The sequence below is a fragment of the Sprattus sprattus genome (genome assembly GCF_963457725.1).
Source record: "Sprattus sprattus genome assembly, chromosome: 15".
NCBI classification, from domain to species: domain Eukaryota; kingdom Metazoa; phylum Chordata; class Actinopteri; order Clupeiformes; family Clupeidae; genus Sprattus; species Sprattus sprattus.
In genome coordinates this window covers 12,328,663-12,342,158 of record NC_137913.1, presented here as the reverse complement: position 1 = coordinate 12,342,158, position 13,496 = coordinate 12,328,663, and the positions used below count along the sequence as shown (strand labels likewise).

General features: G+C 43.7%; 1 protein-coding gene across 1 annotated transcript in view; it reads left to right on the top strand.

Moving 5' to 3' along the window:
- olfml2a (olfactomedin-like 2A) overlaps positions 1-11,548 on the top strand; it is a gene marked incomplete at both ends in the record, with an annotated part of 15,684 nt that extends 4,136 nt beyond the window's left edge. The window contains 7 exons of the mRNA XM_080852250.1: positions 6,488-6,751; positions 7,114-7,221; positions 7,507-7,686; positions 7,937-8,201; positions 9,125-9,472; positions 9,879-10,064; positions 10,941-11,548. Of these exons, the coding sequence (XP_080708376.1) occupies positions 6,488-6,751; positions 7,114-7,221; positions 7,507-7,686; positions 7,937-8,201; positions 9,125-9,472; positions 9,879-10,064; positions 10,941-11,548 (1,959 nt within the window). The remainder of the gene's footprint in view (positions 1-6,487; positions 6,752-7,113; positions 7,222-7,506; positions 7,687-7,936; positions 8,202-9,124; positions 9,473-9,878; positions 10,065-10,940) is intronic.
- Between the last annotated feature and the right edge of the window lie 1,948 nt (positions 11,549-13,496).

Here is a 13,496-nt window from a genome sequence, read left to right as displayed (position 1 = left end):
ACCACAAGGGTTTCTTCAAGACACAACTAATCAAATTCTGTTTTGAGGGTACACCATGTTATCCTCTCCTTCAAGACACAACTAATCAAATTCTCTTTTGAGGGTACATCATGTTATCCTCTTTGCACCTGTGGGAGTTGTTTTAAAATTAAGTCAGGCTTCCTATTGGATTTGTATAAATATTGCTTAGTCTACCCCACTCACCATCATAACAGAACCTGGTCTAAGGACCTTAAAAGGAGACTTAAGTGTGTTAACTGTGCCTCTGTTGGACATTTAATATAAACAAGAACTTTCCATGAATCCTCTACAATGACAGATGGGTTTTCTTTATAAGTTTGTAATCTGTCTTGGTCAAACACTTGTACACAAGAAAATGTTGAGCCCCCCCCCCCACACACAAACACACACACACACACACACACACACACACACACAAACAGCAGTTGACTGTGTCTACATTCATACTCTGGACAGGGTTAAGCCATCTCCTGAGACAGAGAGGGACTTCCCAAACTAATATTCATGGTGATAATGGCGTAAACCTTATGCGTATGTGATCAGTCTACAGCCGTATGTAACTGATTATACAGTATAACTGTCGTAAGTGCCGTCATCCCTCATCTAGGCCCCTCTCAGAGAAACAAGTTAGTCTCACTAAGACACCAATAGGATGTTGCCACCCAAATATGTAGGCACGCTATTATTATTAGTCTTGATTTATTTTTAACACCTCTAACATGCAATGGGGAAAATTGGGTACGGTGCAAGATACAGGCAGTAAGATTTCAATGACTCCGATGATCGCCATAATTAGTCTACTGTGATTAACCAAGTAAGGTATGGATTCCAAGTAGCCAGCTTGTGGCTGTCTTTAGGGTCCTCTCTCTTCTGATGTGGATCTGGTACGTGGGCTTTGAGGGGACACACACACAGTTCAAAGAGAACTCCGGTGACACATAAACAGTCCCAGTTGGAATGTGTGTGTGTGCCCCCAAAATCAACAAGTACCCTCGAAGCTTGTCCCTGGCTAATTGACACTCAGGACCTAATGCGCTTCCTTGTTGGACCTGTGGGACAGCTCTCTCTCTCAGGGCTGCGGGTGAGGAGAGGAGGGTTAATTATTTCAGAGAGCCTCCCCCGGCCCTCTGAGTCTTGAGTGAAGGATCGCACTGGAAACAGAGAGGCAGCTCGGTTGCAAATGGAGTCCCATGCTGTTACATTAAAAAAAGCATGAATATTTCAGGGGACGTGAACGTTGCCGATTGTTTACTCTAACCTCCAGCTCTCTACGTCATTGCTGATCAGCATGCAGGCTGCGCAGCTTGAAAAGGTCTCATGAATTTTTAAAAGTAACTTTTTTTTTTTTACCAGTGACTGTCCAGTTGCTGCCACAACTAAATAACTGAAACAATTTTTTTGTACACAGTGCGAAGAATCTGTTTGTCTCTGTGCCTTTCATATGAAAAATAGAATAACTGACGTGTATGCCGATGTAAAGGATATGGATATGCCTGCAGACTTAATCAGTCTTTCAAGGACATAGATCCAAAACACAGAAACAGATTGTTGGGGTATAAATACCTGGAAGAACTGTTGGTCATCGACTCAGTAGTAAAAAGTAACAACAGGAGAAGAAACTAACCCCAGATGGGGACACTCAAAGGTCTAGAGGAAAAAAACAAGAAATACGCAAATGATAAAAGAGGCTGTCTGAAAAAAGGGAATCTGAAGTATTCCCTTTTGAAAACATTCAGTGCTAAGTTCTGCATAAGAAAACCTTCCTAGTAGGACAAGCCAGTGGAATCACAACAAACTTTTTTTTTAATGTGTGTTTGGACACTATTATAAAGTAGTGCTATTGTTTTGCTTGTTATTTATTTGTTTTGTTTTTGAAAGGTGATTTGAGCAGAAGTAGGAGCATACTCCTCTATTGCATCTCATGCTGAGGTCTGGGTGTAGAGGGTGAGTTGAGCGCCCCCACCATGTTGGCCTCCCTGAGGACCGGTGCTATTTACTGCAACAGATCTCAGTGATAAAATAGTCTTACTTTTCAGCTCAATAAAGACCCTATTGTCAGATTTCATAAAGGCATTAATGGTGACTTTGTGTTGTGTGTGTGTGTTTGTGTGTGTGTGTGAGAGAGAGTGCACCAGATGGGTTATTCCGTTTTTTCAATAGACTTGAATGGTGAGTTTGTAAACTGCCAAATGCTGCATGAATAAAAAATGAAATAAGAAAAAAGCCATAAAACATCATCGACCATTCTTTTAAAAATGCATTACGTCCTCGATGTGTGCATGTGTGCTTTACCGGATTCCCCCTGAGTCATTTGAGTTAATATGGAGACAGGATCAGAATAAGCTGTGTGGGACAAATGGCCAGCAGGATGTTGGGTTAAGCCTTATTGGCAATAAGGTGTGACCTCTTGATCCTGTCCTGTTTCAAATGGGTGTGGGTTTACTGACCTGGGATCAGTGGTTGCCTTTATTGCAGAAGCAGGACCTTTGTAGTAACTTCTTTTCAAACAAGATCATAAAAACATGGAAACATTGTGCACATCCATGAAGGTGCTTGCAAATAGTAATCCATCATTTCACTTCAACAGGGGTGTCCTGATGATGAGCCTACAAAATGTCTTGCTTTTGTGGACTAAGGAGAATAATCACAAATATGAGCATGTATAATAGTTGATAGGTTGGATTTCTTGATTTTTTTTCTTTTCAAATCAGTGTAGTATTAATAGTTCTGATTTCTACTTATTCAATGCTGATTGACCTCATGGTTTACCACTGAGGTCTTGAAGGTGACTGTGGATCGTTGTCAATCAGGGTCTTTGTGAAGCAGCAAGGCTTTTCATGTGCTTCCTGTCCCTCCTGGACCTGCACAGCTGACCTGGAGTGTGTGTGGTGTTTATTTGCCGTGTGTGTGTGTGATCACTGGCACACTGATGGTCCTCCGCGGAGAGAGGGCCAGGTGTGAGAGGGTGTTGGGTGCAAATTAGGCCTGCCAGTTACTTCCTCTCTCACTGGACCACACCCTTCTCAACAATCCTTCACCAGCTTACTGACAATCACTATGGTTACCCACTCCAGATTACCCTCCCTTCCAAACTACCTTCTAAACAATCCTTCACCAGTTTACTGACAATCACTATGGTTACCCACTCCAGATTACCCTCCCTTCCAAACTACCTTCTAAACAATCCTTCACCAGTTTACTGACAATCACTATGGTTACCCACTCCAGATTACCCTCCCTTCCAAACTACCCCACCATTCAGTATGGACTTCTGGCTAAGTGCTACCCTCAGTTACACTCTCCCTAAAAAAGTAATGTACACTTATTGTTTTCACAGTGCACTGAAGCAATGTTTTGGCTATTCACAAACTTAGTCATAGATTTACACATTTAGTTTGAAACCAGCACACTATGACAAGAATAATCCTTTGGTCAGACTGTCCCAAGGGTCAACTATATCTGACTATAGATGCATTGGACCCTGTGTGATGCTCCTGTTCATGCTTCTGCCTATGTGACACTCGGCTGGAGTCAGTGTCCTCATGACACTGTGAGCACAGATAGCGGGGTAAGAAAGAGTGTGTGTGTGTGTGTGTGTGAGAACCACAAGAAGTTAGGAAAGATGACTTGTTTTGCTGTTTAGATAGACTTCAATGGTGAGTTTGTAAACTACCAGTTGCTGAAAGAATAGGTAAAAAAAAATACAAATATGACAAAAGACATAAAGCATCATACACAATACATTCTCCCGCTTCCTCACAACAAGGCCCTGGTTAGCACCGATAGGCCGACAGACGTATGACTGAAAACAGAAGCGTGGAAAGGATCAGACAGGATCCCTCAGTGAAGAACCCCTAAAACGATGCATTCTTTCACCACCCGTAACCGTTTCCACATGTGGACAGTTCTTTACACTGACCTCTGATTCTCATTACAGAGATGACGGCTGCTGAGTTAGAGCGGAGAGTGTGAGTGGAGCGGAGAGTTAGGAGGCCTGAAGGTCGGAGAGGAGAGGAGAGCACAGTACCTTCCCATCAGTCAAATGCGAGTAATAGCCACTTTGGCCGTTTGGGCAGTGGGTTAACCCTAGACGCACCCACACTCCATAGTCATACTTCAGGCTGATTTAGGGTCAGCTCTCTAAGCTGCAAGCCTGTCCTCAGTTAGGGTTTGTGTGTGTGTGTGTGTGTGTGTGTGTGTGTGTGTGAGTGTGAGTGTGAGTGTGAGTGTGAGTGTGAGTGTGAGTGTGAGTGTGTGAGTGTCAGTGTGTGTGTGTGTGTGTGTGGTTACCGTAGACGCAACCACACTCCATAGTCATACTTCAGGCTGATTTAGGATCATGTCTCTAAGCTGCAAGCCTGCCCTCAGTTTGTAAGGTCTGAAGCTGTACAACAGAATCTGGCTCAGTGTTTTGATATATGACATGCTGCTGACAGGCACTCTCACACATCCTGCCAGTATTAGCTTTGCTCCTCTGGTGGCTTCACCTGTTCCTGGTTTGCATTTTCTTTTCTTTTTATTTCTTGATTGTTCATTTTACATCTGCAACAAGTCTTTACCACATCCTTTTATACCAAAAAACTATAGACTGAAAATATAATTGAAACATATTTATACCTGCTCAGAGAACAACCCGAGGGTCTTTAACACTAAAAAGAGGTTGATGTTACAGTTGCTGTTTGTTGTCTCTCAAGTTTTGTTGAAGTAGCAGGGGAATGAGATGACACTGACAGTAAGGCTGCCACACACACACACACACACACACACACACACACACACACACACACACACACACACACACACACACACACACACACACACACACACACACACACACACACACACACACACACACACAGCTTGTACAGCTGCTGCTTTTTCCACTGTAAAAATAAATCAGCCAATTTGTCCCAAATGGGACGTGGAGGCACACATAGCTGCTAGGGAAGCTGCATGGTGGGAGGCCATGATTGACAGTTCAAATGTACCTTGATGGGGACATACAGTAGATTTTGTGTGACCACTTTGGCATATACCGTATGTTTCAATGACAACAGCACCTTAGTAAGAAATAAGACATCTTATTAATACTTAATAAAGTCATTTTGTAGAATTCTTGAGCTAGCTCTCTTCCCATAATGACGGATACTCAGATCAGGGATCCTTCTAGGTACACTAGTCCGCATGCCCAGATAAGGTAACAAGAACCTACTCTTTACAGTGTGGGAGAAAGTCCCATATCAGGGCAGCTATGTATGATATGAAAAATGGAGCACCAGTGATAGTTTAACGATCGGAGGAGTGGAAAGTGGATACCCCTCTCCTGCTCGCTGTCAGAGAGATAACCCGGGGGATGTTTTGGCTGGAAGTCCTTCACAGGGGCAAGCGCAAATCCTGGGCAGGCTTGTTACCGAACAGAATTTACAGGGGAGCTTAGCTTCTGGCAGTCTTCAAAGCGCTGTGCCGTAATAGAAGTCATTTCAACGGTCACTCAGGCAATAATATGTCCCATATGGATGGGGTTTTTACTGGGAGACAGAGAGAGAGAGAGAGAAAGAGAGAGCGGGAGAGAGAGGCCCGGGCTCACTTTCATTCTTCTGAAGTGATTCCTGTGAAACCCGTCCTAAGAAAATGCTATTATTATTCATGAGAATAGGTAAGCAACAAGAGAAAAAGACAGAGAGGTTCAAAGTGTGTGTGTGTGTGTGTGTGTAAGCGGATGAGAGACAGCTTGTCAGTTTGGGTTTGTGTGTGTGTGTGTGTGTGTGTGTGTGTGTGTGTGTGTGTGTGTGTGTGTGTGTGTGAGACAGCGAGAGACAGAGGGGGTGATGTTTTCTTCAGAGATTCAGAGCTACTGCTGGGATGAAAAGAGACGACAGAGGATAGAAGGAGCTTGTAACTGCTCAAGTATTTCAGAAGGGAGATTTCATAAAGAAGAGGTTAAGCACACATCAAACATTACAGGGCCTTAAGTCTTATTTCAGTCTGAAAGACCTCTAGCTGGGTCAGAGACATTGCTGTTCCATAGACTAGGTGTGATGGTGAGAGTTCAAACAGAATGGAAAAGGATATGGGGTCTGAGTGTAATCGCCATTGGGATCAGTACCTGGGGTTCAGAGAAGAGATTGACTCCAGGCTTAACATGAAAGCATGGAGATTGTGCAGTGTTAGCAAAACAAGCTTATTCACTGGAGGAGATCTCCTTCGTTTTGTGTTTCTCACTCAATGTCTTGATAAGCAGGTCACACTCCTTTTAACCTCCATCACTGTGTCTGATACTCTCTCAGTTGTACACACACTATCTGTATCACCTCTCGTTCCTCTTTCCATCTCTTTCTTTTCTCTTCTTCTCTTTGTTTCACTGGATCCTGACTTTCCCTCTTTGTCTTATCCCTTTCACCGTCTCCTTTAAATCTCTCCTGTCTTTCTCACCCCACTCTCTCTCTCATCCCTCCTCTCTTCTCAGGTGTTCGGCGAGGTCGAGCCGGTGCGCATGACCTCCGAGGGCTCGGACTGCCGCTGCCGCTGCGTGATGCGTCCGCTGGGCGTGGATGCGTGCGCCCGCTTGCGCGAGGGCGGCGGGCGCCCGGAGGACTACTACGCCGTGGAGACGGTCAGCGCGGGCACCGACTGCAAGTGCTCCTGCACGGCGCCGCCGTCCTCGCTCAACCCCTGTGAGAACGAGTGGAGGACGGAGAAACTCAAGAAGCAGGCGCCGGAGCTCCTCAAGGTAGACCCTCTCTCTAGCGGTGCAGTCAGTTCTCATGCTGGGTACCAATAGTCTCCCTTTGTTGATGTCTCTCGTCTCGCTCCATCATATCACTTTACTCTCACAGTTGCACTTTAGACAGTGATGTGCTCTCTATGGCTGCACCCAATGACTTGAATGTTATACCACACAAGACTTAACTATGTTAATTCGTCATTATCTCTGTATTCTGTAAACTCAAACATACGGTGTGTGTGTGTGTGGGTGTATATATACAGTATATAGTATAGTGTAGTTATATAGGTTTGTCTTATAAATATATGTAGGTCAACTAGTTATCAGAACAAAAAGAATAAGTGTGTATGCTTTGTTTGCATCCACAGCTCCATTCTATGGTGGACCTCCTTGAGGGAACGTTGTACAGTTTGGATCTGCTGAAGGTCCATGCGTACATGAATAAGGTTGTGGCTCAGATGAACACCCTGGAGGAGGTACGACAGACCTGTTGCCTTAGTTACTTTAATTAAACATGTCTTGAACAACTCTTACAGTTTATTCTAAAGTACTGCCCATTTCTGTTTGTCATTTTCGTTCTGTTATTGGAAATAATAGCTATGACAACATTCATCACCCTTAAAATCAAGATAGCTGTTTAATTATAAAACAAATATATAATTTAATTGTTGACACTATTCATCCTCTCATGATCAAAATAAAGTGTGTCTGTTTTGCTTCTTGAGACAGTTAAAAGATACATGTTGTTGTTTTCTGTTTAGACCATCAAGACCAACCTGAGCAGAGAGAATGACGTTGTGAAGGACAGTATAGTGACTCTTAGCAACCAGCTGAAGCGTTATGACAACTACTCTGACATCATGACCAGCATCAAAAAGGAGATCTCCAACCTGGGACTACAGCTGCTGCAGAAAGATGCAGCTCCTGACAACAAAGTACAGGTAATCCTGACACACACACACACACACACACACACACACACACACACACACACACACACACACACACACACACACACACACACACACACACACACACACACACACACACACACACACATTCTCTCTCTCTCATTCTCTTTCTCTCTTTCCTCTCTCTCTCTCTCCCTCTCTCTCTCTCTCGCTCTCTCTCTTTAACCCACAAATACGCACAAAAAGCCATCGTAATAAACAACAATTCTGCTAATTTCAGGATACAGAGAGCAAAAAACCCAAGGAGTCAGCTAAATCCCCCAACAAGAAGAACCCAGCCTCCAGACCGTCTCCCAAACTGCCCAAAGAGAAGCCAGCCAAGGCCAAGAAAGAGTCCCTGAAACCAGGCAAGACAGGCAAGCCTGACCCCACAGCCAAGACCAAGACACTGGGCCACCAGGCGGGCGTGATCCGGGGCATCACCTACTACAAGGCAGCCAGGACTGAGAACACGGAGCCCAGCGCTGGAGGGAAGGGAGACAGAGGTGACACAGCTCTCTTATTTAAAAGACTGGGAGGCGTCACAAGTCGTCAACAGCTGTCTACACAATATTCAGTTCAGTCTTTCAGAGCATTATTATAATTGAAGAATATGGACACTTCTTTTATTACAACATTAATGCTGCATTGTAATTATACCAGTAAGGGAACTCTATCACTGTGTTTACACAATCAACATTTGAACATTATCAACTTTTCAACATTTTGATACCCTGTCCTGTCCTAACTGCCAACACTAACCTGTGTCATCATTTTTATGTAGTACGTTCAAATCGTGTTTCTGTGTTCTTGTACACTGCAACAATGGCTGTGTAATATAAAATGTGGTTGTTATTTTAAGATGATAAATGTCTGTACCAGGATAGAGTAGCAAGCATCTTTAAGATGTCTTTGGCCTCTTTCCTTATAATATCTCCAAACCAGTTTATGCAGAGTTTCAAAAGTACTCTGAACAGGAAGACCTGTGCAGCAAAAAAAGCTGAGCTGCTAAAGCTGACTCTGTGATATGTTTTACATGGACTAAGATGGAGAAAAAAACGAAAGAATGTGTCATTTAAGCCAGGCGTGAGAACTGAAAAAGAGACACAGACAGAGACGGAGAGACAGCAAGAGAGAGAGATTAAAAGAAACAGAGAGGGAAAGAGCGAGGCAGCGAGAGGGAACTGAGGAGCAGACAGAGCAAGCGGAAGTACAGGAGCAGTTTTAGCTGCATTCATAATATGAAGTGCTTTGATGTGAAGGCAAGGAATTCAGGAGAGTGGTGCCCTGGAGTCCACAGTTGGTCTAAGCTTCCCTCTTGTCCTGGAATGCTCTCTCTCTCTCTCTTTCTCTCTCTCTCTCTCTCTCTCTCTCTCTCTCTCTCTCTTCTCTCTTTCTCTCACTCACTCTCTCTCTCTCTCTCTTTCAGAAAACTCCGCCAAAACTCACACAGTCCACCACATAGAAGGCAAGGAGAGTTCCAAAGTCGTCCTGGAAACCATGGAGGTCATGTCCACTACAGCTGCCCCAATAACAACAACAACAACAACAACATCAGCCACAACCACTGCCACCAGAAGCAGCAGCACCACCACCACCACGGTTGCCATGACAACCACCCCTGAACTCCCACAGATGGACATCCTTGCTCTCTCCCCCACAACCGCCATGCCCAACTCCACAGACGAGCAGCCAATCCCAGAGAGACCAGTACCTACGGCCGTGCTAGAGATGGACAGCAGGGAGGGTGGAGGCAGAGGCCACGCCCACAGATCAGGTATCTGATGTTCATAGAGTCACAGTCAACACCACATTGATCGTCACCACTGACTGTTGTGACAGAGCATTGCATTGGTGCCTCGTGTCATTTTAATCGTTATTCACTATCATCACAACGTCAATTCTTACAATATTCAGTCATTAGTACTTCATGTTTTTCTGTGTTTCAAAATGTCAGACATTCCCTCTTGTGTGTAGATTTCTGTAATGCTGAGAGAGAGATAGGCAGTATAGGAGAGTAGATCCTAACTGCATTTCACAGTTGGTACTATCTTACAGCGCATTTGTAATTACAGTGTATTTTGGCTCTAGTTTGCCATAGTGTTCCATGTTATTACTTAGCCGTTAGATTGTAAATGTATCTCTAAGCCCATCATAAATCAGTAAAACATTTCTTTTTTTAGGAAAGACTACAGACTGTGAGGGCACCATAGCCTCTGTAGAACTGCCAGAGAAACATCACAGCTATGGGCGGAACGAAGGGGCCTGGATGAAGGACCCGGTTGCCAGGGATTCCAAGATCTACGTAACCAATTATTACTATGGCAACAACTTGGTGGAGTTCCGGAACCTGGAGAGCTTCAAGCAAGGTGAGCCTGCTGTTCTGGGAGAATGACATCATATTGGGGCCAGTAAAATAATATAAAGTTATTTCCTGTGAACATAGGGGATTAAAATGACTTGGGTTATTTCTCCTAATGTGGTTTGGACAGACGTGCAAAAGTTTTGGTCATTGTTATGTTTTACCGATTTTCAATCCACAAAACAGGCAAAAGGCCTAGGCCAACACCAAGTCTTTCAGTCACATTTTTTGCCCATGACAGAAAGTGTGTGTGTGTGTGTGTGTGTGTGTGTGTGTGTGTGTGTGTGTGTGTGTGTGTGTGTGTGTGTGTGACAGAAAGCTAGAGGAAAGTAAGTCAAGGAGACAGACAGACAATGTTTCGCAAGGTTAGTTGCTGTGAGTTGAAGAGAGGAGAGAAACATAGCGAGAGAGAGAGAGCGTAAGAAATTGTGAGTGAGTGTGTGTGTGTGTGTGTGTGTGTGTGTGTGTGTGTGTGTGTGTGTGTGTGTGTGTGTGTGTGTGTGTGTGTGTGTGTGAGAGACAATTGCACTATCCTACTACCACCTGTGTGTATGCTTTGGCCTGCCTAATAGAAACAGTGACCATATGTCTCCTGAAAGGGAAATCACTGTGTCTGTTTCCCTAAATATTTATCCTGCTCCTTTTAAACAACTTTGTAAAACATTTATGTAACCATCTTTCTAACACACCTCTCTGAGTAGTACATTGTTTTGCCGTTTACATGAATGGAATCCTGGGAAAATGTACTCCACAGCCATTTTATAAATCATACCGAAGGAAACAAACCAAAGAAATCATGAATAATAAATACATATTGGAGCATTTCAAGGAAAGTTTTATTCTGAAGAATAATTAATTTTTTCATTCCTGTTTGTGTGAAAAGGGCGTTGGAGCAACCTCTTCAAGTTGCCCTACAACTGGATCGGCACGGGCCACGTGGTCTATGACGGCGCCTTCTACTACAACCGCGCCTTCACCAAGAACATCATCAAGTACGACATGAAGATGCGCTACGTGGCGGCCTGGACGCTACTGCACGACGCCGTCTACGAGGACACCACTCCCTGGAAGTGGCGCGGACACTCCGACATCGACTTCGCCGTGGACGAGAGCGGCCTGTGGGTCATCTACCCGGCGCTGGACTACGAGTACGGCAGCCAGCACGAGGTCATCGTGGTCAGCAAGCTGGACCCGGGCGACCTGACCATGCGCAAGGAGACCACCTACCGCACGGGCCTGCGTCGCAACTCCTACGGCAACTGCTTCCTGGTGTGCGGCGTGCTGTACGCGGTGGACAACTACAACCAGCGGGAGGGCGAGGTGGCGTACGCCTACGACACGCACACAGGCACGGAGGCGGCGCCGCGGCTGCCCTTCACGAACCTGTACGCCTTCACCACACAGGTGGACTACAACCCCAAGGAGAAGGTGCTCTACGCCTGGGACAATGGCCACCAGCTCACCTACACACTTAACTTCGTGGGACAGTGAGGGGGGACTAGAGCCTTCCCAAACATCAGCCAATCATCTTCCAGCATGTGGTTTCATTTGCTGGAAACACAGACCTCCTGAACTCTTTTAAGGAACTTTTGGTGGTGCAGAAGTCCTGACTTTTAATGCAAGGAAATTCATTATGTACTGTATAAGATCAAGTCACGTTTATTTATACAGGACATTGTACCAAAGTGCTTTCCAGTCAAGGTTAATCAATTTACAATGTAAATTTACAAAAAAAAACATAACATATATAAGGCTATAGCTTTATATATAAAATCAATAAAAGTGAAAGAATTAAAGAGGGAGATAGATAGAGAGAGATAATGTAAGCTCATACTACTTATATGTATAAGTAAAAAAGAAAATGGTTAAGACAAATAAATAAGGACATAAGCAAGTAAAATCTAAAAGTGTTAAAAAAGAAAAATGAATAGAAATGCTTGTAATAGATTCCATATTTACCAGCACAAACATATGTCCATGGAGGCGAATGGATCTGAAGGAATACAATAAAATGAGTGGGAGGTTAAACAATAAAATAATGATAGAAATATTATTCCCCTTGTGAGGAATTCCCTTTATCTAATTTTAAAATGAGACAGACCCAAATGTAGTCATCAGCTGAAAGATGTACATTTTGTTTTGTTTTTGTTGTTTTGTCTTTTGTTTTTTTAGATAAACACATTATTGCTACCTTTTGGCATTTGTGTTTATATATGTTTTGGGATGACTACATCTTGGAAGGATATACAAGTTTAATTTTTGTCATTTTCTGTCAAATCATTACATCTTGGTCAGATGTTAAGCAATGTATGTGTACAGTGTGTATTTCAACATCTCAATATTGCATGCATATTTCAATCAGCATAACATGATGTGTAAAATGTTCCTGTTTATGTAAATATCTTCATACAAACTTCCTATATGTAAAACCAATTATCTGGTCTAATTCACTATCTGATATTCATAAAACACCCTCAAGTCAACTGCATTTTTATATCATGATTATTGATTAGTGCGTTAAGAAAATAAGGATTATGGTCAATAACAATCATCTCAGCTACAAAGAATATGCTTTGATGGCAAATTTTGTATGAAAATAAAAGTTCCCTCAAAACAAGATGCTGAAGTTTACTTGTATTGATTTAGATCAGATTTTCCACTGGCATGTATAAACCTCAAGTGAAGGTATTTATGCAGTGGATTCATATTTCTGTCTTCTGTCTTCATGCATTCACCCACTCTGTAAAATGAGAGGGAGTTTCCCTGACTTCCCCTCCCCCTTACTTCTGATTCTGACGGTTGCCTCTTTATGCTGCTATTGCCTCCATTTAAGGTAAGAAATGTCTGAACTCATGTCTAGATTTTGCGCTTCATCAGTTGCCCATTAGCCCTGTAGCAGAGCGAGGCTTGATAAACCAGGTCTGACCTGACTATGTAACACACGCATAATTCCAGACATGTTACATATTGTGTCAAACGAGCCTCCTTCCAGGGGTGGTGATGGAGACCAGCTTTTCTGAGGCCACTGGGGAGCCCAACAACACAGGCATGGCGTGCCTGAACCTGTGCAGAGAACGCAGGGTGTGACAGACACCTCATGGGTATCGGCCAAACCTGCTTCTCTCTGTCCAATGCACAGCTGGTCCAGGGACCAGGTGATGTCACCGGCTTTTGCAAATCATGGTGTGTGTGTGTGTGTGTGTGTGTGTGTGTGTGGACATGCACATGTGTGTATTTTATAAGGAGTGAGTATGAGAATAGACTCATGCAAAGTGGGATACTCTGTTCTCCAGTCAAGTCGGCCCTACTATGCCAAAGCAGGAAGCAACACTGCTGAGTGCCCTGAGTCCATTACCTGACTGTTGTCTGCCAAACTACAGTGGAGAGGTTGGAAATGTACATCTAAAAATAAGAATGTCAGCAAGCACTTCATTTATCG